Genomic DNA, 27,915 nt, shown 5'->3' with positions numbered 1-27,915 from the left:
TCCTAAGTGACATTTTAAGATCTTAAGATTTTTTTTTTCTACTTATACTTTCTAGAAGCCTTGGTCATGAAATGCTCATTTAAGAAAAAGTTGTGGCTGGGCGCGCTAGCTCACGCCTGTAATCCCAGAACTTTGGGAGGCGGAGGTGGGTGGATCACTTGAGGCCAGGAGTTGGAGATCGGCCTGGCCAACGTGGCAAAACCCTATCTCTACTAAAAATACAAAAATTAGCTGGGTGTGGTGGTGCAGGCCTGCAATCCCAGCTACTCAGGAGACTGAGGCAAGACAATCGCTTGAACCCAAGAGGTGGAGGTTGCAGTGAGCCAAGATCGCACCACTACACTCCAATCTGGGCGACACAGCAAAAAAAGAAGTTGTCATTAGTGGATATACTGAGGTTTCGCATATTTTCCTTAACTTTATCCAGGCCATTTATATTTCTATAATAATCAAAAGTATTTAAGAATTGGCTATGTATTTTTTTAAATAACAAAAAACTTCTATAACTTTCTTTTTTGTTAAATGGTTAAAATTTCTTTAATTGTAGTAAAAAAGCACATAACATGAAAAGCACATAACTAGAAGAAAAACATCGTGATAATAAAACAGGCTGCAGTTTCCTTGAGAGAAGGACCAAAGGGCACACACCTCTCAGCCCCCCGAGCCCCTCGGTATTGAGAACTGACTTGAAAGGACAGGAGCGACTCCCCCAGCCCCCAAATGGAAGAGAAGCCAATTCCTTTTCAGGACCTTTAGAGGAGAAAACTTCATATCCTCCCTTAGCAAAACACTACAGCAGCAATTGCGCCTAGAATTTTGTTTCAACGATACTGAAATACTTGGTTTTGTATCACTCATCTTCTTTCAGGTAATTCTTATCCATGTGTAACCAAGATTCTCCATGCTTCTGCATCTGTTACTGCATGTAAGATCTAGCTACCTCCTTATGGCATTAAATACTAAAATATAAAGATACACTTCTTAAAAAATAAGAATTAAGCCAGGCACAGTGGCTCATGCCTGTAATCCCAGCACTTTGAGAGGCCAAGGTTGGTGGATCACTTGAGGTCTAGAGTTCAAGACCAGCCTGGCAACATGGTGAAACCCCGTCTCTACTAAAAATATAAAAATCAGCCAGGTGTGGTGGTAGGCACCTGTAACCCCAGCTACTCAGGAGGCTGAGGCCCAAGAATCACTTGAACCCAGAAGATGGAGGTTGCAGTGACCCAAGATTGTGCCATTGCACTCCAGCCTGGACGAGAGTAAAACTCTACCTCAAAAAAAAAAGAATTAAAGTTAGCCTTTATAGGAGATGGTCAAAAGAGAATAAAATCAGGAGGTTCTACCAGTATATTTTCACAGGTCCTAAAAATACTCCAGTAGGTCAGGCGCAGTGTCTCACACCTGTAATCCCAGCACTTTGGGAGGCTGAGGCGGGTGGATCACCTGAGGTTAGAAGTTCAAGACCAGCCTGGCCAACATAGTGAACCCCGTCTCTATTAAAAATAGAAAAAATTAGCTGGGCATGGTAGTGTATGTCCCGGAGGCTGAGGCAGGAGTATCGCTTGAATGTGGGAGGCAGAAGTTGCAGTGAGCCGAGGTTGCGCCATTGCACTCCAGCCTGGACAACAAGAGAGAAACTCCATCTCAAAAAAAAAAATAAAGAATACTCCACCACTAAACTATGGTATCAAATGCCAGAATCTCACTCAACATTTCTTTTTTTTTTTTTTTTTTCTTTTTTTGAGACAGAGTCTCCCTCTGTTGCTTAGGCTGGAGTGCAGTGACACAATCTTGGCTCACTGCAACCTTCACCTCTTGGGTTCAAGCGATTTTCTTGCCTCGGCCTCCCAAGTAGCTGGAACTACAGGCCCCCTCCACCACACGCAGCTAACTTTTGTATCTTTAGTAGAGACGGGGTTTTACTATGTTGGCCAGGCTGGTCTCGAACTCCTGGCCTCCTGGTAGATCCGCCCACCTCGGCCTCCCAAAGTGGTGGGATTACAGATGTGAGCCACTGTGCCCAGCTCAACATTTCCTTTAAGCTTGAAAATACATAAAACCAAGACCCCAATGAGTTTAGTTGATATAGTTTACAATATTTTCTCATTATTCCTCCCTAGCTAATTCAGAAATCACCGTTCCAAATTTCAGTTAACTTTTTCAAGGTTTAATACCAGCTTTTTTAAAAAAAAAAAAACTTCATGAATATTTTAAGACTTTTCCAAAATCAATTCTACAAAAGCAGTTCTGCGAGCCCCTCTGAAAGGAGGCTGGAGATCGTCTAACTACCTGAACTTAGAAGCTGGGTGCAACCCCATGAGCGCCAGGCCCCAGCACTCACAGATGCGCTCGCGCTCATGAAGCAGCACAGCACAGCGTGGTGAGCGGGCGGAGGGCCTGGCAGGAGGGGTGGGCTGGCACCCTCAGCTGGCCACTTGGTTGCTCTATGGCTTCAGGGCACCTCAGGTCCCTAAGTCTGATAGGTCTACGGCCATACCACCCTGAACACGCCTGATCTTGTCTAAGTCTGTTAAGTGTCATTAGGAACAGATGAGAAAATATGCTCAAAACTGTCTGTCGAATTATCCAACTGCATGCATACAAACTTACCTGTTTCCTCTATTTAACAAGGCTTATGTGAGTACCTTGCATAAGACACTGAAATATCTTTCAAATTATAAAGATGCCACCTAATGGCAAAGCAGGAAGTGTATTAGCAGCCCAAATACAGCCAATTCTGTATTACTGGAAATACCCTTCTAAACTAACCAGTAACACGTCTCGTTTATTATGAACAGAAAACCAAACACCCCCTCCACTTTGATGGTTTTGTGCTGGTTTGTGCTGGTTCTGTAATGTTGCTGACCAGTTTATCTAGAGTAAACCAACAACAAATCATCTTATTCACACAGAAACAAAGTATGAATGTGAAGTTTTTCTACATTAAAAACTAAATTTGTTAAGTTTTCTACACTGGAAAGAAAACATAAAAGTCTTGTTGTTCTCTTTTTAAAAAATAAGACATGAAATTTTATTTCCTCTGTTCAAAACCCTTCATATTACAAATATAACCCAAGGACTATTTTGCCTGAATGGGGACCTCTGGCATATCGGCAAAAGAGACACAGTAGAGCAGCAACATGGCTTCCAGAACACCCAAAAATCCTGGGTGAGTTGCTCCACACAATGCTCAACAGCAGGAGCAGGTGCAGGATTCCAGGCAGCAAATCCACAGGCCCTATAGATCCAAGAGAGTGGACTCATGCCTGCTTTTCTCTCTCCTCAAACAGTCCCAATTGCTTCAGAGCTGGTCAGTACAGTATCTACAATTAGAACTGGAGACACTATGTGTCCTGCTGAAGGGTAAGGAAAAAAGGAAAAAAATAAAATAAATAACTGGAGACACTCACTAAAGAAAGTTACCAATAGTGAATATCTCACTTAAATAGGAGGTGAACATCTACTGCCACAATGGCCTGGAGAAGAAAAGCTTTCATGGATAAAATCATGAAGGAAAAAAACAAAACAAAACAAAACATCACAAAGGAGCAAGATCAACATCAAACCACTCATATCTGAGACCCAGGACCTCAGGCCAGCTGCAGGCCTGCTTAGCTGAATGGTGTGTCAGGTACCGAAGGCTTCTGAAAGTCAATGAAAAGGCACATAACCAGTGAGAAAATCAGGCTCAGTTGAAGGGTCTGATGCCCACCCAAATCTATGATGGCCTTCTACATTTGGCTTTTGGAAATAGCTACAAACAGAGGCTGGCAGATCTGTATAGAAGAGGTACTTACACATGCAGGGTGAACCCTGGAACATTTTTTGTGAAGTATGTAAGAATGGCTTTATCGAAGCCTTCTGCAGCCACCTTACTGTAACAACGGTGCATTGATAATGACCATCAATGGGATGGAGATGTCTCAATCACATGCCTGAGAGTCGAAAAGACAGTAAGCATGCCCCAAGGTAAGCAGCTAGCCCACCTCGTTCACTGCTGTAACTCTGTAGGTAGATAGCGTGGGGCCAGACATATAGTCTGTGCCATGTACTCAATGTTCATGTCCCTGAAAATTCACACACTGAAATCCTCACCCCAAGGCGATGGTATGAAGACTTGGGGCTCTGGGCCAGGCATGGTGGCTCATGCCTGTAATCCCAGCACTTTGAGAGGCCAAGGTGGGTGGATCACTTGAGGTCTAGAGTTCAAGACCAGCCTGGCAACATGGTGAATCCCCATCTCTACTAAAAATATAAAAATTAGCCAGGTGTGGTGGCGGGCACCTGTAACCCCAGCTACTCAGGAGGCTGAGGCCCAAGAATCACTTGAACCCGGGAGGTGGAGGTTGCTGTGAGCCAAGATTGTGCCACTGCACTCCAGCCTGGGCAATAGAGAGACATTGTGTCTCAAAAAAAAAAAAAAAAAAAAAAAAGTGCGGTTCTAGGAAGTGATAAGGTCATGAGGGTGGAGTCCCCACAAATGGGATTAGTGCCCTTATAAGAGAGGTCTCAGCGAGCTCCCTTACTCCTGCCACCATGTGAGGACACAAAGAGAAGGTGCCATCTATGAACCAGGAAGCGGCCCTCACCAGACACCAAATCTGCTGGCACCTCGATCTTAGACTTCCAGCCTCCAGATCTGCGAGAGAAAGACTTCTGCTTATAAGCGGCCCAGTTATAGTATTTTGTTATACCAGCCCGAATGGACTGAGGCAGCACACGTTCTGTGAATACTGAGTAGGTCAAGGAGGGTGAGGAGCAGGGAGAAGAATTTGGTTGGGAGGTCCAGGAGCCTACACTCTAATCCCTAGGAATATACTGTAGAACTGCTCCCACAGGGAAACCTCCCTGGTACCTCACAACAGACTGATGACAGAACATCAAAAATGTTCAGTCCCAAAGGGAACTGCTTTGGAAAAGGTAATATGAACAGGATAGATTTTTATTTATGTATTTATCTCAGAAAATACATCTGAATCCAAAATGCTTGTTGCGAAGATTAAGTGTTTGCAGAAATCTAACAAAGACACAGGAGTAACAGAAAGCGCTAATGGGAGTGTTGGAACACTGTGTTCTGCTTCAAGGGAGTTCCGGTATATTCCAGTATGTTCTGGCATGAAGCCGCCCTGGGAGGAACTGAGGTTCGGCACTGGGGGAGGGGCGCTTAGACTGGCGATCTGGCCTCTGTGCACTAAGATAAGTAACCTATATCATATAACTGGAATGGCGTTACCAGCCATAGTTTGGCTGGCGGGAGAGCTGGTACTTTTATTGGATTTTTATTAACACTTTTACTGGATTCCCCACCCCTTGGATTTATCGGATATATGTATCAAAAATAACTTTTCTAACGTCAGCTGGAGGTCAGGAAAACTAAACTGTATCTCTGGTCTCAGAGACAGGTACTGTGATGCTCTGAACTGGGAGCCAGGAGCCCTGTGTCTACCTCCTCTGCAGGAGCCCTGTGTCCAACTCCTCTGCAATTACACGCATTACACTTAATGTTCCCTTAAAGCCCCTCCGAGGCTGTGGGGTGAAGGAGAAGACCCACACTTGGCAGGTATATTCATCGCCAAAGCCCTGCTTATAAAATGAGGATTATAATAACCTGCCATGCTGAATACAGAGAATGAGACAATATATATGTAAGTACTCAAGCCACCCACATTGAGGGTGACAACACCTATCTCTAAATCTATGTCAACACCTAGCAACAGAAACGTCAGAAAAAATATGTGACTACCACACTAATCTAAGTGTCTCCTAAGGCACATCAGTTTTGTTTTAATAGCATTAATGTTCTTGCTAAATGGTTAAAAATAAAACCAAAACACTACACTAGAATTCTAATCACCCTTCTATTCTTATTAATATACCTTTTTAAAAAGCAGTTCAAAAATAACTTTATCAAAATAAAAATGCTCAAATGCTACTTCTTCCATAAAAATCCTCCTTCCCTGAGTCACGCAAAGCTCATGGTATGCCTCCCTCCCTACACAGCAAGTGCTCTTTACACCTCCTATAAAGGGCATTTACCGTTAGAAGCTACTTGTGATTCTTTAGGGAATGAAATTATCTGTGGTGAATGACCACAGATAAAGGGAAGCTGTGTCTAAACTAGGGGTTCTTGCGGGTGCAGAGAGATTAGAATCACTTATGGGGCTTTGCAAACTCTACAAGGCCCCCAGAGTTGTTGAAATTGGTCTCCTACACACCAAATTCGGCATCTGTGCTCCCACCCTTGGACACTCTCTTCCACAATGACCAACAGAAATGTGTTAGAGCCCTCAGGTGTCAGGGCAGAAAAACCAGAATGTACACAAACCATTTTGTCAAACGAATATTCCCCAGGCTTAAGTAAGCTCATTCCCACACTGCCTTTTCTGTGCCGGCTTTCTAACAGCGTGACTTCTCTGTCCTCCACCCCAGGGGTCCCCATTCCAGGACCCACCTCTCTTTGCTAACCCTCAGCTTTTAGCCCTACCTCAGCAATTCCTGGCCTTTGCTGACTTTGAAGTGGTCAGATCTGGAGTTTAGCCCTCCACCACCCCTCAAATCTCTTCACCTTGATGACGGTCTATCCCCTCCCAGCCCACTCTGACCCACTCCACGCCCTGGTAAGGTCCCCTGATGGAGATGAGACCCTTATCAGTCTTCCCTGAACGAGTCCTTACAAGAACTCTGCTACTGAGAACTAGAAGGAAGGGACCACGTCTATCCCCTCATTCCTCAAAGTGCACAAGGGGGAAACAAGAGACACTCCTGCAGTCGCAGAGTGAGAACTGCGTGTCTGCCACTCCTCCCCTATGCTTTCATTTGCCTGGCTTTTTTTTTAATCTTCTTTATTGAAAACAACTTACAAAACAAGTCACAGAAAGTGAAACCGAGTGTTTCAGGTTTTGCCGCAAAGAATGTTGCTGCTCTTCTCCCTGAGCACACAGCTGGGCTATACTTTCCAGTCCTGCGTGCAGGTGGATGTCGCCTTACCGCTGGGTGGCAGCCAATGCAATGGGAACAGGAGCAGCACAGCCTCTTCCAGACCTGCCCTCCACTCTTCTCCTCTTCTCCTCAACTGGGAAGCTGATTCCCAGGACATCCTTGGAAGCCGGGTGTTCAAAATAGAAGAGCCTCCAGCAGCCTCAATCCTCGGACTACTGCTTTAAAAAGAACCCTCCCCACACCTACACACACAAACTCCAACCACCACCATGACCTGTAGCCTCCTTAGATTGTTATGGGATTGAAAAATAAACTTCTATTGTGAGGCCATTACATGTCTGGATCTATTTGTCACTGCAGCAAAGCTTACCCTAACCATTCAGGATCACTTGAAATGGATACCAAATAATTTCCTTTCTTCCTCTATCTTTACTAATCAGAATTCCTACCAAAAAGTCCTTTAAAACTTATAGGTTACAGACCTAAATGGACAAGACGAAGACAATAAGTACCTAGAATTCCTGAAAGGAAACATTAAATAATTGCTTTTTCAAAAAAAAATCAAGTTGACTCTCTAGTACAAGGTACCTGACTGGAGAAACTGCTATAATACCATACCCAACTTTAACAAAGATTCGCAGAGGGCAGTTTTGCTAATCTGGACAATTTCGCAGCCAACTAACCGCCCTGGTCAGTTTCCCACATGCCTCTTACTTTCAGGGTGCTCTGTGAACATCAGCAAGTGGGCACTTGTCCTCTGGCATCTCCTCTGGAGATGGCCCAGGGGCCCTGTGCAATGTAGCCCATTATCACATGACTCAGGCACTTGACAGGTCCAATAGCAGCCTGTGAAATGGGAATAGCCCAATTTCAACAGTTAACTGTGTTATCTCTCAACTCCAGCACCATAAAAGTATTCACTCAAGCCAGGAAGCATTTCGCAGGAATAAAACCGCCCTGTACATCCGAGATACTTGTAACAATTCTTTGTGTAAGTGTGCACTTAACATGTGTCTAATACAAATTATTGTTTTAATATAATTGCATTGTATTACATATTATATTAATAACAATTATTTGTATAAGTCTGTATTTAATACGTCTTCCATCCCAGACTAAAAGCTCTCTGTTCTAGTGGGAAGGAGTAGAGAGGTACTTACACCCGGCATGTAACACATATTGCTTCATAAATAATTGCTGATTAAATGAACAAATGCACAGCTGCAGCACTTCTTCTAAAGTGTGGGCTGTCTTCCTTGACTCTGAAGCTCTCAACTATCCCATAGCTCCTAAGTGCTTTACCGCTTTTGCAGTTCTTTCCTATATTCTCATTTGACCCTCAAAGCAATCCTATAATTGTGCCGTGATTAAGCTGGGGCTCAGAGAGGACTCGCCTGAAGTCACCTCGTAGCTCATGAGTGACGGCGCCAACACAAGAACCCAGGTCTCCTGACTCCCCTAGTCCAGTGCACTTCCTACTGTGACATTCTTCTCTCTGTATCTAGAAACCTTGAAAGCAGCTTCTGAAAACCTCAAGTTTAATTTCCATAATACATTTTTTAAAATCATTGTGAAATGTCAGAACCAAAGAAATTGAGAAGTATTTGGAAAACATAACTATAAGGAAAATACCACTAAATGCTGTAGACCCGAAATGGAAAAACTTCTAAATATTGTGTCCCCATTAGCTCTAAAAGAAACGAATGCAGAAAGCAAGCAAAATAGAGCTCCAGCTCCTTTCCCAGGTATTCACTGATGCAGAGCCAGGCTACCACAGCCTGCTTCTCCAGAAATCCAAAAGTTCCCAGGCAGTAAGCTTAATCTCCCTGGGATCCTCTCACATCTGAGACACCTATGACTCCCTTGGAGACAGCACTCGTGTATGACAGCCAACAAGGATGGGCTGGGCTTTCCATTCTATGTTTTTCCTAAGGAAAGGAAGGAATGTTTGAAAAACAAGAGAAAGATCACTACTTATGGTCTAGGATATAATTTTATATATTTGAAAGGCTTTTTCTACAGTCAATTCATTCCACAACTACTTTTACGTATCCGCTATGTCCCAGATTCATTTTAAACTCCATGAGGGCTTTGTCTTGTGGTATCCTTGGTATTAAATGCTATTTTAGACATTAGTGATACAAAAGTGAATAAGCCTACCCATAAGGCAGCTACCAAAACACAAGTTACTAAACATAAAGTAATATAACAACTACATAAATGCATGCATGAAGCGTTATGATAGTAAAGAAACATAAATAGAGTTAGGAAAGTTGAAAAAGGCTTCACGAAGAGTTGAGCCTTGAAAGAATCACGGGATTCAGTAAGGCAGAAGGAAACAATGTGTGCAAAAATACAGAGACATTAACAATGCACTAGTGTGGCAGGAAAGCTGGGCTTCATCAAAACAAGAGGTTCCCTGATGAGGAATGACAGGAGACAAGGCTGGAAAAGGAATTTGGAGCCACAGACTACAAAGGTCCTTACACATAATGATAAAGAAATTGGGCTTCAAAAAAAGAAATTGGACTTTATCAGGTAGGGGCTTCAAGATATCATCCAATTTTTTTTTTTTTTTTTTTTGAGACGGAGTCTCACTCTGTCTGTGGTCCAGGCTGGGGTGCAATGGCACAGTCTCGGCTCATTGCAACCTCCACCTCCCAGGTTCAAGTGATTCTCCTGCCTCAGTCTCCCGAGTAGCTGTGACTACAGGTGCACGCCGCCACACCCGGCTAATTTTTTGTATTTTAGTAGAGATAGGGTTTCACCGTGTTGTTCAGGCTGGTCTAGAACTCCTGAGCTCAGGCAATCCACCTGCCTCGGCCTCCCAAAGTGGTAGGATTACAGGCGTCAGCCACCATGCCCGGCCTCATCCAATTTTTAAAGCAGGGTCATTACACAATCAAATTTACACTTTAGGGCAATGACTCGGGAGAGAGGATAGAAGGTGGAGAGACATGGAGATTGTCAGGAAAACAAGTCAGAAAGCCACCATACCAACCTATGTGAGAGTTGGCAAAGGCCTGAGAGTAGCAGACCCTGCAGGTGAATAAGAACGCGGCTTTGTTTGACAAGACAGAAAGATAAAAGATAAAGAGCAACAAGGATAACTGGCATTTCTACTAGAACGTTCAAAAGAAATGTTAATGTCATTAACCATGTTAAGGAATAAAAGAGAAACAGTGTTTGTATTTTAATCACTTTTTCCCCCGGAGTGAGAGGGAGGCTGAAAGTCCCAGTTTTAAAAATAATTTCTGGCTTTAAGTTATCTGTGGAATACCATGTTTATGCTCCAGGAGGTCCTCTGAAATCTGAGACCGGTCTTCAAAAGGCATGTGAATGACAGTTACAGACATAAGATTTGAGATGCTTTCTAAAAGTAGGTAATTTCACAGCCAGAAAGGCAAAGATGGAATCCAAATTCAGTTTCCAAATAAAATCAGCCTAGAAGGGATAGAAGAATGAGATAAGCAGCAAAAAGATGTCAACAAACCCAAAATTAGAATTCTAAATCTAATACCAATAGTGGTGTCTACACACACTCACAAATCACGAAACCTGTCAAATGATCAGTGTACCAATGGGCATGCTGAAGAGCATACCCACGAAAAACAGGAGGAAAAGGAAAGACAGCCAAGGAGCAAGTCGGTGCCAGTGACGACTACATGTGACGTGACAGTAAAGGCCAGACCACAACCTCCAAAAGTCTGCACAAAAGAAATGAGCAGCCCAACCGGAAAACAGCAAGACCCAGGAAACAGCTCCATCCATTAGCTTACTGTTCAGATCCCGCCCCACTAGACCAAGCTTTTGCCTCAGAAAATCACAGGAGCTGCGGGACAGATTCACATGATTCACATACATTATCATTTAGTTATCCAAAGGGAGATACAGACCAAAGTAAGTTCATAGAGAAGACACAAGAAGCAGAATTGAGTGTGCAACACCAATGAAGTAACCAATTATCCTGGGTTCAAATATTCCAACCTGGCCAGGCACGGTGGCTCACGCCTGTAATCCCAGCATTTGGGAGGCCGAGCTGGGTGAATTACTTGAGGCCAGGAGTTTAAAGACCAGCCTGGCCAACATCGTGAAACCCCGTCTCTACTAAAAATACAAAAAAATCAGCCGATCATGGTGGCACACGCCTGTAATCCCAGCTACTTGGGAGGCTGAGGTAGGAGAATCGCTTGAACCCGGGAGGCGGAGGTTGCAGTAAGCCGAGATCGTGCCACTGCACTCCACCCTGAGCAACAGAGCGAGACTCTGTCTCAATATACATATATTCCAACCTATTGTGAACCCATGTGTCCCAATTATGTTTAAAAAACAGGGAAACTAGAGACATAATGCAAGAGAAGATAGAGTCATCTGAAACTGGGAGGGGGGCGGGGGTAAAAGCAAAAAGCATGCAGCTACCAGATGCCTCAACTTCCAATCTGCACTAACTTCAACGGCAGCAGAACACTGCTTGGCACGCCCTACACTTTTGTGCATTTCAAACAACTTTTATGCCTTCCTTTTTTTCTTTTTCTGGAGTGACAAGGCACGATAGAACAATAACCTGAGCAAAGCTGGTACTCGGACTAGTTCTGTCTCCAGCGGCTATCCACATCACTGTTACCTTAACCAAACTCAATCTGCTCATGAGTAAAACGGACTTATCTTCATGGGCCCATTCCAGAAGTCTTTTCATTTATCCCCGCTCATTTTACCACGGGGCAGACGCTGGCGGACACTCAACACACGCTACCATCCTGCCTTCTGCTGACTTCGTTAGGCCTCCACTACGCCACCTGTAAAACCCTACTGATGCCTCATAGGGTTGTCTTCGGACCACAGAGTGCAATAAAAAATGTAAACGACACTCGTTTTTAGGCCTCGCAAATCGGAGCTACTCCCATTCTACTCCCTAAAGGAATCGAAAACACGGAGAGGTTAAGTGACTGGCACCTAATCAGATCGGGTAAGGAACCCAACACCTACTGATCTCTTCCATCACCCACAGCCTGCCCAGCTCTCGCCGTGCCCTCCACCAGCGCCAGGCCTTCCACATCGCCTTAGGCTTCCCATGCTCATATGAGGGGCAGAGAGACTACCGATGACACAGGGGCAGAGGGCAGCGAAAAATGACTTGCCCAAGGTCAAAACGTCAGAGTAGACGGGAAAGCCTGGCCTGCTAGCAGCCGTGGCCACGTCCCCGCGCTTGCCCTTCCAGCCCCGAGGACCCACACGCTGCGCCTCCCTGGCCTCGGGGGGCAGCGCGGGGGCCGCTCCCGACCGAGTTCAGTGAGCGCCCTGGCCTCCCCCGCGAACCCCCGCCGCGCCCTCCACCTGCCCACGGCCCGGGCGGCCGAGCCCCCACGCCCGCGCTTGCCCGAGCCTAGCCTCGCGCCCCCGGACCCCCCGCTGCCCCACCCCGGGCCCGGACCCCCCGCGCAGGACCCCGAAGGTTAAGTTTTCCACACGGCGGAGCCCCTCCCACACTCCCTGCCACGTCTGCGGCCTCACGCACTGTGGCGCTCCGGACCCGGACCCCGCTGCCGCCGCCGCCGGGCCAGCGCCGCCGGCCGCCCAGCCCAGCGTCCCCCGGCAGCGAGCTCCTCCTCTGGCCGGGACCTGGAGCCCGAGACGCCCGCCGACTTCCTCCGCGAGCTCCGCCCCGCCGAAGCCCCGGGAAGCGCCCGCCGCCGGAGCCAGACTGACGGCTCCCGCGACCAATCGGAACGCGAGACCGGAGGGGGCGTGCTGACAGACGGCCACTAACGCCAATCGGTGGGGGCGCGGCCACAGCCACCGGGCCACGCCCCATCTGCGCTTCCGCTCGGGCCGGGGCGGAGCGGGGAAACTTTCCCAGAGTTCCTTCGAGCTCTCCGAGTCCTCGCGGAGCGGCGGCTGTCGAGGGGCGGGGACGGGGGCGGAGCCCGGGAACGCCAGCCCCCAGCGGCTGGAGGTTGGGGCAGCCCTGAGTACGCGTGCGGGGCAGGTCGCGCTTGGGCCTGGCTGCTTCAGGAGCCACCCTGCCCGGCGCCGGGCGAGACTGTGCGCGCCCTCCTGGACCCTCCACTTTGGGGCTTTGCGGTGTAGCGGCGCGCCCCACTCCCTCACGTGTTCAGTCCCGAATCACTTACGGGCCGCGGCAGCTCCAGGACGGCGGACGCCAGCGCTCTCGGATCCCCAGGCCCCTCTGTGCTCATCCCGGACCGCCCCGTGCCCGGGACCGCGGCTTCTCCCACGCGGGGCAGGCCGGGGTTGTGAGGGGGCAGCCCGCCTGCGGACTAGGCCGGGGGTGTGAGGAGGCGGCTCTGCCGGGGACAAGGCCGGGGGCGTGAGGGGCGGTTCTGCCGGGTTGGGGCGCGCGGGGCAGGTTGCGTGAAGAGGCGGAAAGTCCCACTCGCCCTCGGCTTCTGCCTGCCCGGCCGCCGGTGTCCCGTCCGCCGCTGCCCCGCACAGCCTGGCCCGACCCGCGGCGATGGCCCAGCCCGGGGACCCGCGCCGCCTCTGCAGGCTGGTGCAGGAGGGCCGGCTGCGCGCCCTGAAGGAGGAGCTGCAGGCGGCGGGGGGCTGCCCGGGGCCGGCCGGGGATACCCTCCTGCACTGCGCCGCGCGCCACGGCCATCGGGACGTGCTGGCCTATCTGGCCGAGGCCTGGGGCATGGACATCGAGGCCACCAACCGAGACTACAAGCGGCCTCTGCACGAGGCGGCCTCCATGGGCCACCGAGACTGCGTGCGCTACCTGCTGGGCCGGGGGGCAGCGGTCGACTGCCTGAAGAAGGCCGACTGGTAGGTGTGAAGCGGAAAGACACCCCGCCTCCCCTCTACCCGCAGAGTCGTAGCGAGTTCCCTGTGCTTCTCCGTCCCCTTGGACACCATAGCTGTTCTCAGCTCCTAGTTCTCACCCCAGGCCTGCTCAGCGGCAGGGACGTCCTGCCCAACTTTCCCTTAAAACGCAGATGACCTGCAGAGTCCCTCGTTCCTGCCCTTGTGGGTTAACTGGTCGGGGCAGTCACCTCCCTTTCTAGAGCACAGAATAGTGTCGAATATAACCAGAGAATATTACCAAACAATGAAGTGTGTGCACTATACAGATAGCTTCCGAATGCGATGTTCTGGGGACATTTAGCTAAGTTACTTCTGCACCGATGCATGGTTTCAATTGACATTGCTCCAATCAATATCCAGAATTCCTGAGTTATACACGCGCTTGTGTGTGTAGAGCACAGTGCAGTTGTATCACATACGTGCAGCCTTGCATAACCACCCCAGTCAGAGATACTCAGCTCCACCATCACACAAGCCAATTGCATTTCGTTTGTTAGATTGACACTGATTTTAGTACTCACTAGGTCAGGTTCGTTAGAGGGTGTGAACCTCTTTAGGAACACGGGGAAGTACATCTTCCCCACTGGGGCAGGGGAATAGACCTCGTTATGTGTTGAGGGTTGTTTGTGGGTTTTCTTAGCTCTGCCCCAGTTCACTGCTATCCTGTGAACTAGCTCATCAGCAGCTTTGTCTCCCAGGCACCCTCTCCTCTAGGTACACATTCGTTACAATCATTTTCCCCTTATTATTTCTCCCAGGGTCCTCACACAAGGCACAGAGGTTGCCGGTCAAAGCTGTTTTCCTGCCTGCCAGACCCCTGAATCCTCTAGGTTTTCCATCTGTGCCAAGGATGTGTGTGTTTTGAAGACCTGGCCCCTGGCTTCTAATGTCTTAGCCGCCTCCATCTGACAGCTTCTCCTGGTTGGCCTTAGGACTCCTCTGATGATGGCCTGCACAAGGAAGAATCTGGGGGTGATCCAGGAGCTGGTGGAACATGGCGCCAATCCACTCCTGAAGAACAAAGATGGCTGGAACAGTTTCCACATTGCCAGTCGAGAAGGCGACCCTCTGATCCTCCAGTACCTGCTCACTGTTTGCCCAGGTGCCTGGAAGACAGAGAGCAAAATTAGAAGGACTCCTCTGCACACTGCAGGTACAGCCTACAGCTCTGCAGGTGAGCAGTACACACATGTGGCTGCTTTACCCAGCACTGCCCAACCTCATCTTGTTCAGGTCACCTTCAGGGGAAAGGAGGATTTTGGAAAACAGAAGGCAGAGAATAAGAACATCTGGGCGGGGGAGGGGGTGGGGGCGGGAGCGCAGGTGCAGTGGCTCACACCTGTAATCCCAACACTTTGGGAGGCCGGAGGTGGGTGGATCACCTGAGGTCAGGAGTTCAAGACCAGCCTGGCCAACATGGTGAAACCCCATCTCTACTAAAAATACAAAAAATTAGCCGGGCGTGGTGGCGGCTGCCTGTAATCCCAGCTACTGGGGAGCTCCAGAGTCTGAGGCAGGAGAATGGCTTGAACCCAGGAGGCAGAGGTTGTACTGAGCCAAGATTGCACTACATTATACTACAGCCTGGGCAACAAGAGCAAAACTCCGTCTCAAAAAAAAAAAAAAAAAGAGCATCTAGGGGCCTTTTGGCATATATTCAATTTCTAAAGTTAACATAAGTTGGCTAGCATGCTGTGGTATTAGTTTATTTTTCGTGTGTATCTGTGTTATCCTCCCTAGATTGTTTGCCCATGAGCTGGTTCTGTAGTACATAGTCTTTGACCTTGGGCAAGGAGATTAGTCTCTCTCTTGAGCAAGTTTTCTCATCAACCAAATAATAATGTCAGTGATAGTATGTCTCAGGGTTGTTGCAGAGTTTAAAGAGCATGATGTATGTAAATCCTTTAGACAATGCTTGGCACATAGCACAAAGTAACTGGTTAGTGCTATTTTCTTTACCGTGTTTACATCGTTACTCTTAAAGGCAGGAGGGAAATATATATCCTCATAGCCTTAGTAACACCTACCATAGTGCTATACATTTAAATAAATATAGATACTCATAATTAAATACCTCGGCCCAATAACATCTAATGTAAATTTGGGTTACAGTTTTTATTATTTGGAGTAGTGATTCTTAACTCTGAATTATCTATTTGTAGATTATTTTAGTAAAAAGTTTTGATTTGCTCATTTGTTTGAAGAAAGTAAAAAGAAAAACAATTAGTAAAAAGTAAAATTATTGTAATTTCAGAAGTTAGATATTAAGGAGCTCAAGAGTCTAGATTAAGAAATTCAGAAAATAACTTGTAGCTTTCTAGGTAGTACATTGATTAGGATAGAGGGCTTTTAGTTTCTCTAAAAATCATCACTTGTGACGTTTTATAGTGTTGCTTTTTGTTTTTTGTTTTTTTTGAGACAGAGTCTTGCTCTGTCGCCCCAGGCTGGAGTACAGTGGCACGATCTCGGCTCACTGCAACCTCTGCCTTGCAGTTTCAAGCGATTCACGTGCCTCAGTTTCCTGAGTAGCTGGGATTACTGGCGCATGCCACCATGCCTAGCTAATTTTCATATTTTTAGTAGAGGTGGGGTTTCCCCATGTTGGCCAGGCTGGTCTCGAACTCCCGACCTCAAGTGATCCGCCCACCTCGGCCTCCCAAAGTGCTGGGATCACAGGCATGAGCCACAGTTGGCAATTAGGGACCAAGGAATCATTTCTAAAACTTCGCAAGTAAGTAGAGAACTTTTTTTTAGCTCATGAATTATTTGACCAGTTTCTCGCCTGGAGAAACAATCAGCACTCCATCATTCACCCAAAATAGTGGAAAACAAGTAGTCATAACCTTTGAGTATAGTTACTTTTAGTAGGGGAATTAAATCCAGGCTACTTTGCCATGGATTACTGTTACAATATTTTGCATTTCCTGGGCAAAAATGGACTAGTCTTGGGGATCCACAGCACAGAAGTGTAACTTTAGGATTGAAAGTTTCCCATGAAAGTGCACGTGAAGATAAGATAATCAAGTGTTGGCTGTGTACATATAAAGTGAAAACATTATTGTTTACCGCTTTATCCAGTTAAATATTTATTCCTGTAGGGCAGTAACAGTGTACCCAATTTAATGACTCCTTCTTGTAAGCTATCACTAATAGAATGGGGCAGAGAGCAAAGCCAGGAGGCAGGAAGCATTTTATGTGTACACTAAAAAGCTCTAATTCTCAGCTTTCTTTCTCCTCCCAGCAATGCATGGCCATTTAGAGGCGGTCAAGGTGCTTCTTAAGAGGTGAGAACAATACAGCAAGTCAGGGAAAATATTTGCTAACTATGACAAAGAGTTAATATCAGTGCTACATAAAGAGCTCAGACACATTTTTAAGAAAAAAATTAGGCTTTCAAAAGAAAAATGAACAAAAGACATAGCAGATAAAGAATATGAGACAAAAATAACAAATATCTGGGGGAAATGTTTTCAGTGGCAAAATCATCCATTTTTCTATTTTTTTCAACAAGCATTTATACATTCATTTAGTGCTCGGTGGCTCACGCCTGTAATCCCAGCACTTTGGGTGGCTGAGGCGGGCGGATCACAAGGTCAGGAGATCGAAACCATCCTGGCTAACACGGCGAAACCCTGTCTGTACTAAAAATGCAAAAAAAATGAGCTGGGCATGGTGGCAGGCGCCTGTAGTCCCAACTACTCGGGAAGCTGAGGCAGGAGAATGGCGTGAACCCGAGAGGCAGAGCTTGCAGTGAGCCGAGATCGCACCACTGCACTCCAGCCTGGGCAACAGAGCAAGACTCCGTCTCAAAAATAAATAAAAAATAAAAAAATAAGTAAGCCCTGTACCAGGTGCAAGGGCCACAACAGAAACAAGACACATGTAGTTTCTACCCTCCTGGAACTCACAGACTGGCAGGAAAGACAGACCATGAAGGAGTCTCAAAAGTCTGGTGTGCATTACAAGGACTTGCAGGATCCCTACAGAACAAATAATGGGAAGACCCAATTTGGCTTAAGAGTAAAGAATCTCAGCGCCAGTGTTTAAGCTGTGACCTGAAGGAGAAAAAGAAATTAGCTGAAAGCGGGAGGCAAGGGAGCATTCCAGACAGCAGTAACAGCACGCACGGATGCTCCGAACCAGGAAAAAGTGTGGTACATTTAAGAAAGCAAAAGACGCCTGAACAGTGAAGGGGTGGGTGGGAGAATGCATGCTGTCAGCCACACTGAGGATTTTCCTTTTTTTTTTTTTTTTTTTAGTTTTTGAGATGGAGTTTCACTTTTGTCACCCAGGCTGGACGGCAATGGCGCAATCTCAGCTCACTGCAACCTCCACCTCCCAGGCTCAAGCGATTCTCCTGCCTCAACCTCCTAAGTAGCTGGGATTGCAGGTGCGTGCCACCAGACCTGGCTAATTTTTTATATTTTTGGTAGAGACGGGGTTTCACCATGTTGGCCAGGCTGGTGTTGAACTCCTGACCTCAGGTGATCCACCCACCTCGGCCTCCCAAAGTGCTGGGATTACAGTCGTGAGCCACCGTGCCCAGCTCAGACACAGATGTCCTAAATATTTTGGCTGTGAAATTGAAGGATGGGGGTAATCAATTGATTATGAAGGATGAGGGAAAGGCAGTGGCAAGAGGTGGCTTCCCAGGCCTCTGGTGCAAAAAGCTGAAGAGACCAAGTGCTGTCAAATCGGATGGAGAAGTTTAGAGGAGCAGCGGGTCTGCTGGGGAAGACTATCACGCTCCTGAAGGCTTAGTGCTCAGTTCGGACACTGAGATGGGGGAGAATAGAGAGAGCTCCACGCTCACAGGTCATTTGCACACATGCAGTCCACCTGCAGGTGATCAGGTGTCAATTGTCCCCTGGGTTTGAGGTGGTGAATTTTCTCAGCTCTTACTTGGGGTTTTGGCTCTAGGTGCCAATATGAACCAGACTACAGAGACAACTGTGGCGTCACCCCCTTGATGGATGCAATCCAGTGTGGTCACATCGACGTCGCTAGGCTGCTCCTCAGTGAACATGGGGTATAAAAATGGTTGTGTTTTTATTCTTTTGGTTCTTCCTACAAATTTTAGATCACAGGATAAGCAGAGCACATTGTTACTCAGATCCCAGGTTCCATTCTCCAGCCCCTCCAAACTCTCTCTCTGGGACTTGGTGACCTCTTTAAGCACCAGTGTTCCCATCTGTAAAATGGAGAGAAATTTAATTTCTTCAGAAAGTTTTATAAGGATTAAATAATATAATGTACATAAAGCAGTTAGCAAAATATTCAGTAAATGGTAGCTGTTTTATAGCAATAATAACAACAAACTATCTCTGCTGATAGTGCTTTTGGCACCATAGCCTGGAACATTGAATCAAATCATAAACATCTTTTTGATTAGAGAGCCCTTTTTTGAGAGCAGGGCACGATGGCTCATGCCTATAATCCCAGCACTTTGGGAGGCCAAAGCGGGTGGGTCACCTAAGGTCAGGAATTTGAGACCAGCCTGGCCAACATGTTAAAACCCATCTCTACTAAAAATATAAAAATTAGCCAGGTGTGGTGGCACACACCTGAGGCTGAGGCGAGAGACTCGCTTGAACCAAGGAGATGGAGGTTTCAGTGACCCAAGATTGCACCACTGCACTCACTCCAGCCTGAGCAACAGAGTGAGACTTCATCTCAAAAAAAAGAGAGTCCTTTGAGAATCAGACAAAAGCCACATATCCTCCACCCAGAGAGCTGTGCGTAAACAGCTCAGTTTTGCTGAAGTGCCAGCAGATGCCCAGATCTAAGTTGCCCTGTTTCTTATCTTTGACCTTTGCTCCTTTCTCTCCTCTGCCCACTAGGCTTGCCTTTCAGCAGAAGACAGCCTGGGTGCCCAGGCTCTGCACAGGGCAGCCGTCACAGGGCAGGACGAAGCCATCCGATTCTTGGTCTCTGAACTTGGCGTCGATGTAGATGTGAGAGCCACATCAACCCACCTCACAGCACTTCATTATGCAGCTAAGGTTTGTTACTTCTTATAACATCCCAGCTTCCCCGAGGCTTGCCTTACTCCATTGATGGGTAGCTCCGTAGCCTGGTTTCTTTGGCCCCATCTCTATGGAAGAAATTGCCCATGATATTCTTCTGAAATGGTCAGGATTCTGAAGCGCTTTATCTCTTTAAATAGAAACCTGACTTGAATTTGTTTCTAGGCAAAAACTTAAAAAAAGCCTTTTACTCCATAAAGTGCCTCCCCCTCACACACAGGTTTTTGTTTTCAGAAATAATGTTATTTGAAGCCATAAATACCCATTGTATGAAATTCCTGGCTCTCTGTTTTTACACTGGATTTCAGAAGTTAAGAACTCTTCAGCCAAGGCAAGAGAATTGTATTTACTAGGCTCTCTGGGGTGTAAAATATTGAAGAGAAGCAAACATTTTCACTGGAAAAGTAGCTGTTTTAAATGCTAGGAGAGTTTTGCATATTATCCTTAACATTATCTATTGGCTCTATGCCTTTACTTATTTTTTGGTTTTTTGTTTGTTTTTGTTTTTGTTTTGAGATGGAGTCTTGCTCTGTTGCCCAGACTGGTTTACAGGTGTGTGCCACCATGCCCAGCTAATTTTTGTATTCTTAGTAGAGACGGGGTTTCACCATGTTGGCCAGGCTGGTCTCGAACTTTTGAGCTCATGATCCACCCACCTCGGCCTCCCAAAGTGCTAGGATTACAGGCGTGAGCCGTCACGCCTGGCCTACTTGTTTTTCTAATCAATTACATTCTCCTGCCTGATGTTCTGCTTTCGAGCAGCTGGGTAGATACACATGATGTGCTCTGTGTCCACAGGGTCCTCCCATAGGAAGAGTGAACCTGGAACCTTAATCGTAGTCTCATCACATAGTAGCAGACTAATTGGCTAGACAAAGAGTGTGTAAATTATTTTATAGGCTGGGCGCAGTGGCTCACTCCTGTAATCCCAGCACTTTGGGAAGCCAAGGCGGGCAGATCACGAGGTCAAGAGATCGAGACCGGCCAGGCGCAGTGGCTCACGCCTGTAATCCCAGCACTTTGGGAGGCTGAGGCAGGTGGATCTTGAAGTCAGGAGATCGAGACCATCCTGGCTAACACGGTGAAACCCCGTCTCTACTAAAAATACAAAAAATTAGCCGGGCATGGTGGCAGGTGCCTGTAGTCCCAGCTACTGGGGAGGCTGAGGCAGGAGAATGGTGTGAACCCGGGAGGAGGAGCTTTCAGTGAGCTGAGATTGCACCACTGCACTCCAGCCTGGGCGACAGAGTGAGACTCTGTCTGAAAAAAAAAAAAAGAGAGATTGAGACCATCCTGGCCAACATGGTAAAACCCTGTCTCTACTAAAAAATACAAAAAAATTAGCTGGGCTTGGTGACACATGCCGGTAGTCCCAGCTACTCAGGAGGCTGAGGCAGAAGGAGCGCTTGAACCCGGGAGGTGGAGGTTGCAGTGAGCCAAGATCATGCCACAGCACCCCAGCCAGGCAACAGAGTGAGACTACATCTCAAATATATATATATTTTTTTATAAATATTTTTATTTTATAAGATATTTATAATAATAATTCCTACTAACTGTAATAGGAATTCCCATTTATGAGAGGTTATGATGTTTTCTAGTTTATCTGTGCCCTAAAGATTTTAACAAAGAGTATATTTGCTTGGGAAATTTTAGAGTTTTGGGTTCTGTATAAATCACAAGATTTGTACTGCTCACAATGATGGAAACTAACTGCATTGGGTCAGTAATTTGGCCCACAGAGTTGATCATCTATATTCTAATAATTAAATGTCACCAAAATATTTATTTAATGATTTATATTAGAATTGAGAATGATACAATATCTTGTTTTAGATATGAAAATTTGGCCAGGCACGGTGGCTCACACCTGTAATCCCAACACTTTGGGAGGCTGAGGCGGGAGGATCCCTGGAGCCCAGGAGTTTGTGGTCAGTCTGGACAACATAGTGAGACCTTGTCTCTACAAAAAAAAAAAAAAAGAATAAATTAGGGAAAAAAAGATACGAAAATTCACTTTTAGCAGTTGACTGTTTTAGAAAAAGTGCCTAATATATGTTAGAGTCTATGTTTAAAGTGTGAAAGGAAAATAAAAACTTAAGACCCCCAACTCACTCTGCCAAAAGAAAAAAAAATTAAGCTGAAAGCTGAGTCATGGGAAAGCTGCCTTTCCTTTTGTTCCTAAGCAGATAGCTACAGATAAAGGGTTAAATATTTCCACAGGTAGCTACTTTATATTCAACTTCTCTTATGTAAAGTGCCAATTTACTGAGCAGAAAGAGATATTTAATGTATCATTGCCTATTCCCCCCACCTGTTCCTTTTATCCTGCAACATGGATTCAGTAATGTGACCATACCCTCCTCCTTTTCACTCCAGCCCTCTTTTCCACTTTAAATATTGAAGCCCTCAAATCATCTTTGGAGTAAGACACAGACCTGTCTCTCGGGTATGTCCTTAACCCTGGCAAAATAAACTTCTAAATTGATTGAGACCTGTCTCAGATACTTTTTGGTTTGCAAAAGGTTTTCTTTTATCCTCATCACAGTGATAACAAATTTGTTTCAATTCAGGAAGGACATACAAGTACAATTCAGACTCTCTTATCCTTGGGAGCTGACATCAATTCTAAGGATGAAAAAAATCGATCAGGTACTGTTTAATTTTGTATATGCCTTGGAAATTAGTAAACTGAGTATAACCAATACACTTTTATATTTAAAACATTGATTTTAATATTCTTCCTCTTTTTTTTTTTTTTTTTTTTTAAGTGGTGGTGTTGTTGAGACAGAGTTTCCCTCTGTGCCCAGGCTGGAGTGCAGTAGCGTGCCATCTCAGCTCACTGCAATGTCCACCTCCTGGCTCAAGTGATTCTCGTGCCTCAGCCTCCTGAGTAGCTGGAATTACAGGCGTGCACCACCATGCCCGGCTAATTTTTGTATTTTTAGTACAGACGGGGTTTCCCTATGTTGGCCAGGCTGGTCTTGAATTCCTGACCTCAAACAATCTACCTGCCTTGGCCTCCCAAAGCGCTGGGATTACAGGCATGAGCCACTGCGACCAGCCTTAATGTTATTCTTCTAATAGCTCAGCTACTTTTCCTTAAAATATCTTTTTCTCTGCAAAGCCTTCATATAATTGTTGTTATTATAACAGTGATGATGACTGCCACTCATTACAACTGCTGTTGTTAACCTTTGTTATTATTTTAAACCATAACAATATACACATCATAAAAGCAGTTTCTTTCTAATCCATGATGACACCTGCTGGCCAGGTATTGTGTCAGTTCTTCACAGGTCATCCATTTTGGAGTATATTTAGAAACTATATTCACTATGATTTTTTTTATTTAGAATATTCAGAAACATATTCTGAGGCGAATTCTTTAGACTTGGGCTTTAAAATAAACCCTCTAACATTCTGTGAGCCAAAGGCCATCTTGCAAGGGTTTAGTGGAATCTTTTTTTTTTTTGGAGACAAAGTCTCGCTGTTACCCAGTCTGGAAGGCAGTGGCACGATCTTGGCTCACCACAACCTCTGCCTCCTGGGTTCAAGCGATTCTTCTGCCTCCCGAGTAGCTGGAACTACGGGTGCCCACCACCATGCCCAGCTAATTTTTGTATTTTTAGTAGAGACAGGGTTTCACCATGTTGGCGAGGCTGGTCTCAAACTCCTGACCTCAAGTGATCTGCCCACCTCGGCCTCTCTAAGTGCAGGGATTACAGGCATGAGCCACTGCGCCCGGCCTGGTGGGATCTTTCTGATGCTTCAAAGACTCGCAGGTACCTAACTACTCACTCTAGGGCTGGAAAGGGCAGCTGCTCTGCCCAGGAAGGGACACAGCTTCTCTGCTGGAGGGAAGGCAGCAGAACCACCAGTGCCCCTGAACTCAGCACACCGGAAACCTCAGTGCTGATTTCTGCACCCAGAGTGGGAAGCTTGTTCAACAGTGTTTTTTTGGTTACATGATTATATGTGGTGATATTTTTACTTACAAAGCAAATTCAATAAACCTTTTAGAAAGTTTTTTGTACCATTTAAAGTGTGTTTCCAGAGCATTCAGGAGTATGGAAAGGATGTCTCCTATATCTTGTTAACTTGCTCTGTTGCTTCTTGCTTTAGATAAGTTTCTTTTTCTTTTCTTTTTTTTGAGACAGAGTCTTGCTCTGTCACCCAGGCTGGAGTGCAGTGCTCACTGCAACCTCCACCTCCCGAGTTCAAGCGATTTTCCTGCCTCAGCCTCCCAAGTAGCTGGGATTACAGGCATGCACCACCACGCCCAGCTAATTTTTAAATTTTTATTAGAGATGGGGTTTCACCATGTTGGTCAGGCTGGTCTCACACTCTTGACCTCATGATCTGCCCACCTCAGCCTCCCAAAGTGCTGGGATTACAGGCATGAGCCACCGCGCCCGGCCTAGATAAATTTCTTAAATCCTCTCTAACTGGCTTTGTTATCTTTAAAACTATTTTCAACCCAATCAGGTTAAAAAGAAAAATATTTTGATCTAGTATAGGTGAAGTTGTGAAGATGCATTACAGAAGATATGGAAAGAATTGATAGTTTTATTGGGCACTATCAATTCACGAGGTCAGTATTTCTCCAGGGGTTGTGTTTTAAGTCCACGTGATTTTTGTCACCCCTCAGCCCTGCATCTGGCCTGTGCAGGTCAGCACTTGGCCTGTGCCAAGTTTCTCCTGCAGTCGGGACTGAAGGATTCTGAAGACATCACGGGCACCCTGGCTCAGCAGCTCCCAAGGAGAGCAGATGTCCTTCAGGGCTCTGGCCACAGCGCAATGACATAAGGATGTTTCCAAGAGGAGGCAATAAAGCGCATGGTAATTCATATCCTGCTTCTTAAGTCAGTCACAGATTCAGCGAAACCAGTTGGAAGCCAGTTTTCCATCTCCTCCGCTTCCTCCCTTCCTTCCTCCTGCATGTTCCACTCCTGCTGAGGAGTTCCCACTGATCAGGGGGCTGAGTTCCCAGCTCCATGACAGGCACATTATGGAGTCCTGAGCACAGTCATAATCTTCCCGTAGTCCATATTTCACTGTTTGTACTCTTAAAGTAGAATAGATAACGTTTGTGCGATCAGGCTGTGGGATCCTTAGAGAAGCACGTACCATGCATGAATATAATATAGTATACGCGCTTTCACAAACATATGAAATATAATAACTGCCGCATGGTAAGGCTATGATAATAATAACAAAAATATCACATACATTGCTATTAGCTTGAGCTGTAAAATGCAGTTGGCCCGTTTAATTTCTTCCTTCATAAGCTTTTACTTGGCCATTACAATGGTTCACTTTTGGTTTCATAGCCAAGAAGGACATACTTATAATCTGTTTACACAGGCGTTTACAAGAAATTAATAAAAACTTTTATATATTCTAAGCACTGCTAGTTAAGCTATCAAGTTTTAATCTTGAGGGTTTTTGTTTGTTTTAATAGATAAATTCAGTATTGACCCCCTTCAAGTAATAAATACACGTAGAAAATGTAACTAAGGACCGGGCATGGTGGCCCGTGCCTGTAATCCCAGCACTTTGAGAGGCTGAGGCAGACAGATCACTTGAGGCCGGGAGTTCAAGACCAGCCTGGCCAACATGATAAAACCTCATCTCTACTAAAAATACAAAGATTAGCCAGGTGTGCTTGGTGCATGCCTGTAGTCCCAGCTACCAGTAAGGCTGAGGCCCGAGAATTGCCTGAACCCAGGAGGCAGAGGTTGCAGTGAGCTGAGATTGCGCCACTGCACTCCAGCCTGGGCGACGGAGCACGACTCTGTCTCAAAAAAAGAAAATGTAACTAAGATATTTACAAAACTTCTGTTAACCTGAGTTGAAGAATGGGGTTTTGTCTTTAAAACCCATTTTCTGGCCTGTCCTATCCACCCACGGAAACCTCTGACTTAAGGAATGAAACACTTGACATTTAGTTTTAAAAAATATTGTAGCCTCTTAAACGGAGTAAAGATAGGATGAGTCCTCAGGCATTTAGATTCTTTTTCTACTTTTTTTCTTTTCTTTCTTTTCCTTTTTTGATCCTTTTCTCTGAATTGCAAAGAATAATTATTAGTCTAGATCAGGCTTTTTAATCATTGTATGCATCAGTCGCAAGCAACATTGAATCCCCTTGTTCAGTGTGATCCAGCAAGTGCTTATTACACACCCACCTTATTCTCAGCGTTGGGCTCGGTTTGGCACAAAGCAAGAATTTCCCGTTCGTCTTAATTATTCCCAGATGGCATCAGCGGATTCCTGTTTCTAACCACCAAATCAGTGTTCTGGTAGAAACACTCCTGTCTTGTGACCTCTAAATTACACACTGTCTCCATCTGCACTGATTTGAGATGCAGTTACCACTTTCCTGTTCCTCCAGAGATGCCTGCGTCAGTGCCCTCTAGGTCTGAAGATGGTCCTGTTGTGCAGCTATTTCACGTGTACAGGTGGGACTGAAAGATCAGTCTGGGACTGCCCTCTTTCCCCTCAGCACACACATGAGCAGCTTTGTGTTTGCAGCAGCTGCGTGCACGATCAGCTTCCACTTGGCTTTGCTTCTGCCCTTACAAACCAGCTGATGATGACGACACAGCATGTTACACTGTTGTCCCCGGTTTTCCTAGATTCCACGCACCTTTGTAATAGAAACCATGGTTACTGGATGCCACTGCTGAAACTACTAAACACCCAGAGATGGCACTGATTATAAGAACATTAATTGTGGGCTGGGCGCGGTGGCTAATGCCTGTAATCCCAGCACTTTGGGAGGCCGAGGCAGGGATCACCTGAGGTCGGGAGTTCAAGACCTGCCTGGCCAACATGGTGAAACCCCATCTCTTCTAAAAATATAACAATTAGCCCGGCGTGGTGGCATGTGCCTGTAATCCCAGCTACTTGGGAGGCTGAGGCAGGAGAATCGCTTTAACCCCACAGGCGGAGGTTGCAGTGGCTGAGATCATGCCACTGCACTCCAGCCTGGGTGACAGAGTGAGACTCCATCTCAAAACAAAACAAAAAAATTAGCCTGGCGTGGTGGCAGGCGCCTGTAATCCCAGTTACTTAAGAGGCTAAGGCAGGAGAATCACTTGAACCCGGGAGGCAGAGGTTGCAGTGAGCCAAGATTGCACCACTGCACTCCAGCCTGGGTGACAGAGTGAGACTCCGTCTCAAAAAAAAAAAAAACATCAATTGCAGCAAAGAGAGTGGCAATAATAGAATAATAACCAGATGTTTCCATAACAATAATATATGAAGAATGCTCTGGCGATGATAACTAATATTTTTCTATTACTCCCTAATTATAGTTACTTTCCTCACCTCCTTTGGGTCTTTACCTACAAGCCACCTTCTTAGTGAGGCCTGCCCAGGCCACCCTAAAATTGTATCCTTTTCTTCAACATTTGATATCTTCTTTCCCCAGTTTATTTTTTCTTCTTAGCATTTGCTTAGCAAATGTGCCATATAATTTATTTATTTTGTTCACTGTTTTTCTCCCCCACTGATATGCAGGCTCCTTGGACTGATTTTTGTCTTTTAAATTTAAAATTGTTATGTAGTTAATGAATGGGCGATAAAAGCCCTTTGTGTGCATAGAGCACTTACTATATGCGAGATAGTGTGCTAAGCCCTTCCCTAGATTGTCTCATTTTGTCCGCTGACTCTTGTACCCTGCAGCCCCTTTTCATTATTATTCCCTCTGGAGCATCTTTTCCCATACACACTTTCACAAGAGTCTCTACTTGATACCCTCAGCTCATAGGCACCTCCCACCCCCTGCAGTCTGGTGTCATTGTTGCTGCTCTGTGCAGACTCTTCCTTTCAGATACCAGTGACGTCCTACTTGCCATATCAAGTGATATACTTTTAGCCCTTAGATTACTGACCCTTTCAGTACACTTACTAATCACTACCCCTTCTGGACTCTTGCCACATGCAATAATGCACTCCTGGGTTTTTCTTTCTGCCTTTTCCTTCTCTGCCTCTGCACTCCTCTGTCAGGCCGGCCCTCCGCGCTCATGCGTACCAGCTTCTGTCTCCAGCATCTCCCTTATTCTGGGTTTTCTCCTGAAGCATTGTCGTCCATGCCTCGGGTTTCAGCTACACCCTA

The 27,915-nt window shown here is 46.0% G+C and overlaps 2 protein-coding genes across 19 annotated transcripts in view; one reads left to right on the top strand and one right to left on the bottom strand.

Moving 5' to 3' along the window:
- The window catches only part of FBH1 (F-box DNA helicase 1), a 49,625-nt gene extending 35,075 nt beyond the window's left edge, over nt 1-14,550 (bottom strand). For 4 of the 13 annotated variants that reach the window (XM_054503244.2, XM_054503247.2, XM_054503248.2 and 1 more), the window contains exon 1: nt 12,458-12,598. In XM_054503244.2, coding sequence (XP_054359219.1) covers nt 12,458 — 1 coding nt within the window. In that variant the 5' untranslated portion in view covers nt 12,459-12,598. Of the gene's footprint in view, nt 1-6,990; nt 11,855-12,457; nt 12,599-14,534 lie in introns of those variants that run through there. The other 9 variants (XM_054503249.2, XM_063669507.1, XM_054503243.2 and 6 more) reach the window with 7 other exon arrangements.
- ANKRD16 (ankyrin repeat domain 16) overlaps nt 12,895-27,915 on the top strand; it is a 28,936-nt gene continuing 13,915 nt past the window's right edge. The window contains exons 1-7 of one of the 6 annotated variants that reach the window (XM_054503236.1): nt 12,895-13,728; nt 14,700-14,920; nt 17,009-17,051; nt 18,688-18,796; nt 19,608-19,769; nt 22,367-22,445; nt 24,445-24,635. In XM_054503236.1, the coding sequence (XP_054359211.1) occupies nt 13,415-13,728; nt 14,700-14,920; nt 17,009-17,051; nt 18,688-18,796; nt 19,608-19,769; nt 22,367-22,445; nt 24,445-24,602 (1,086 nt within the window). In that variant the 5' untranslated portion in view covers nt 12,895-13,414 and the 3' untranslated portion in view covers nt 24,603-24,635. The other 5 variants (XM_054503235.1, XR_010127390.1, XR_010127389.1 and 2 more) reach the window with 5 other exon arrangements.

The sequence above is a fragment of the Pongo pygmaeus genome, chromosome 8 (assembly GCF_028885625.2).
Source record: "Pongo pygmaeus isolate AG05252 chromosome 8, NHGRI_mPonPyg2-v2.0_pri, whole genome shotgun sequence".
Lineage (NCBI taxonomy): Eukaryota > Metazoa > Chordata > Mammalia > Primates > Hominidae > Pongo > Pongo pygmaeus.
The sequence above is the reverse complement of the archived record's forward strand: the minus strand, read 5'-3'. Positions and strand labels throughout refer to the sequence as shown.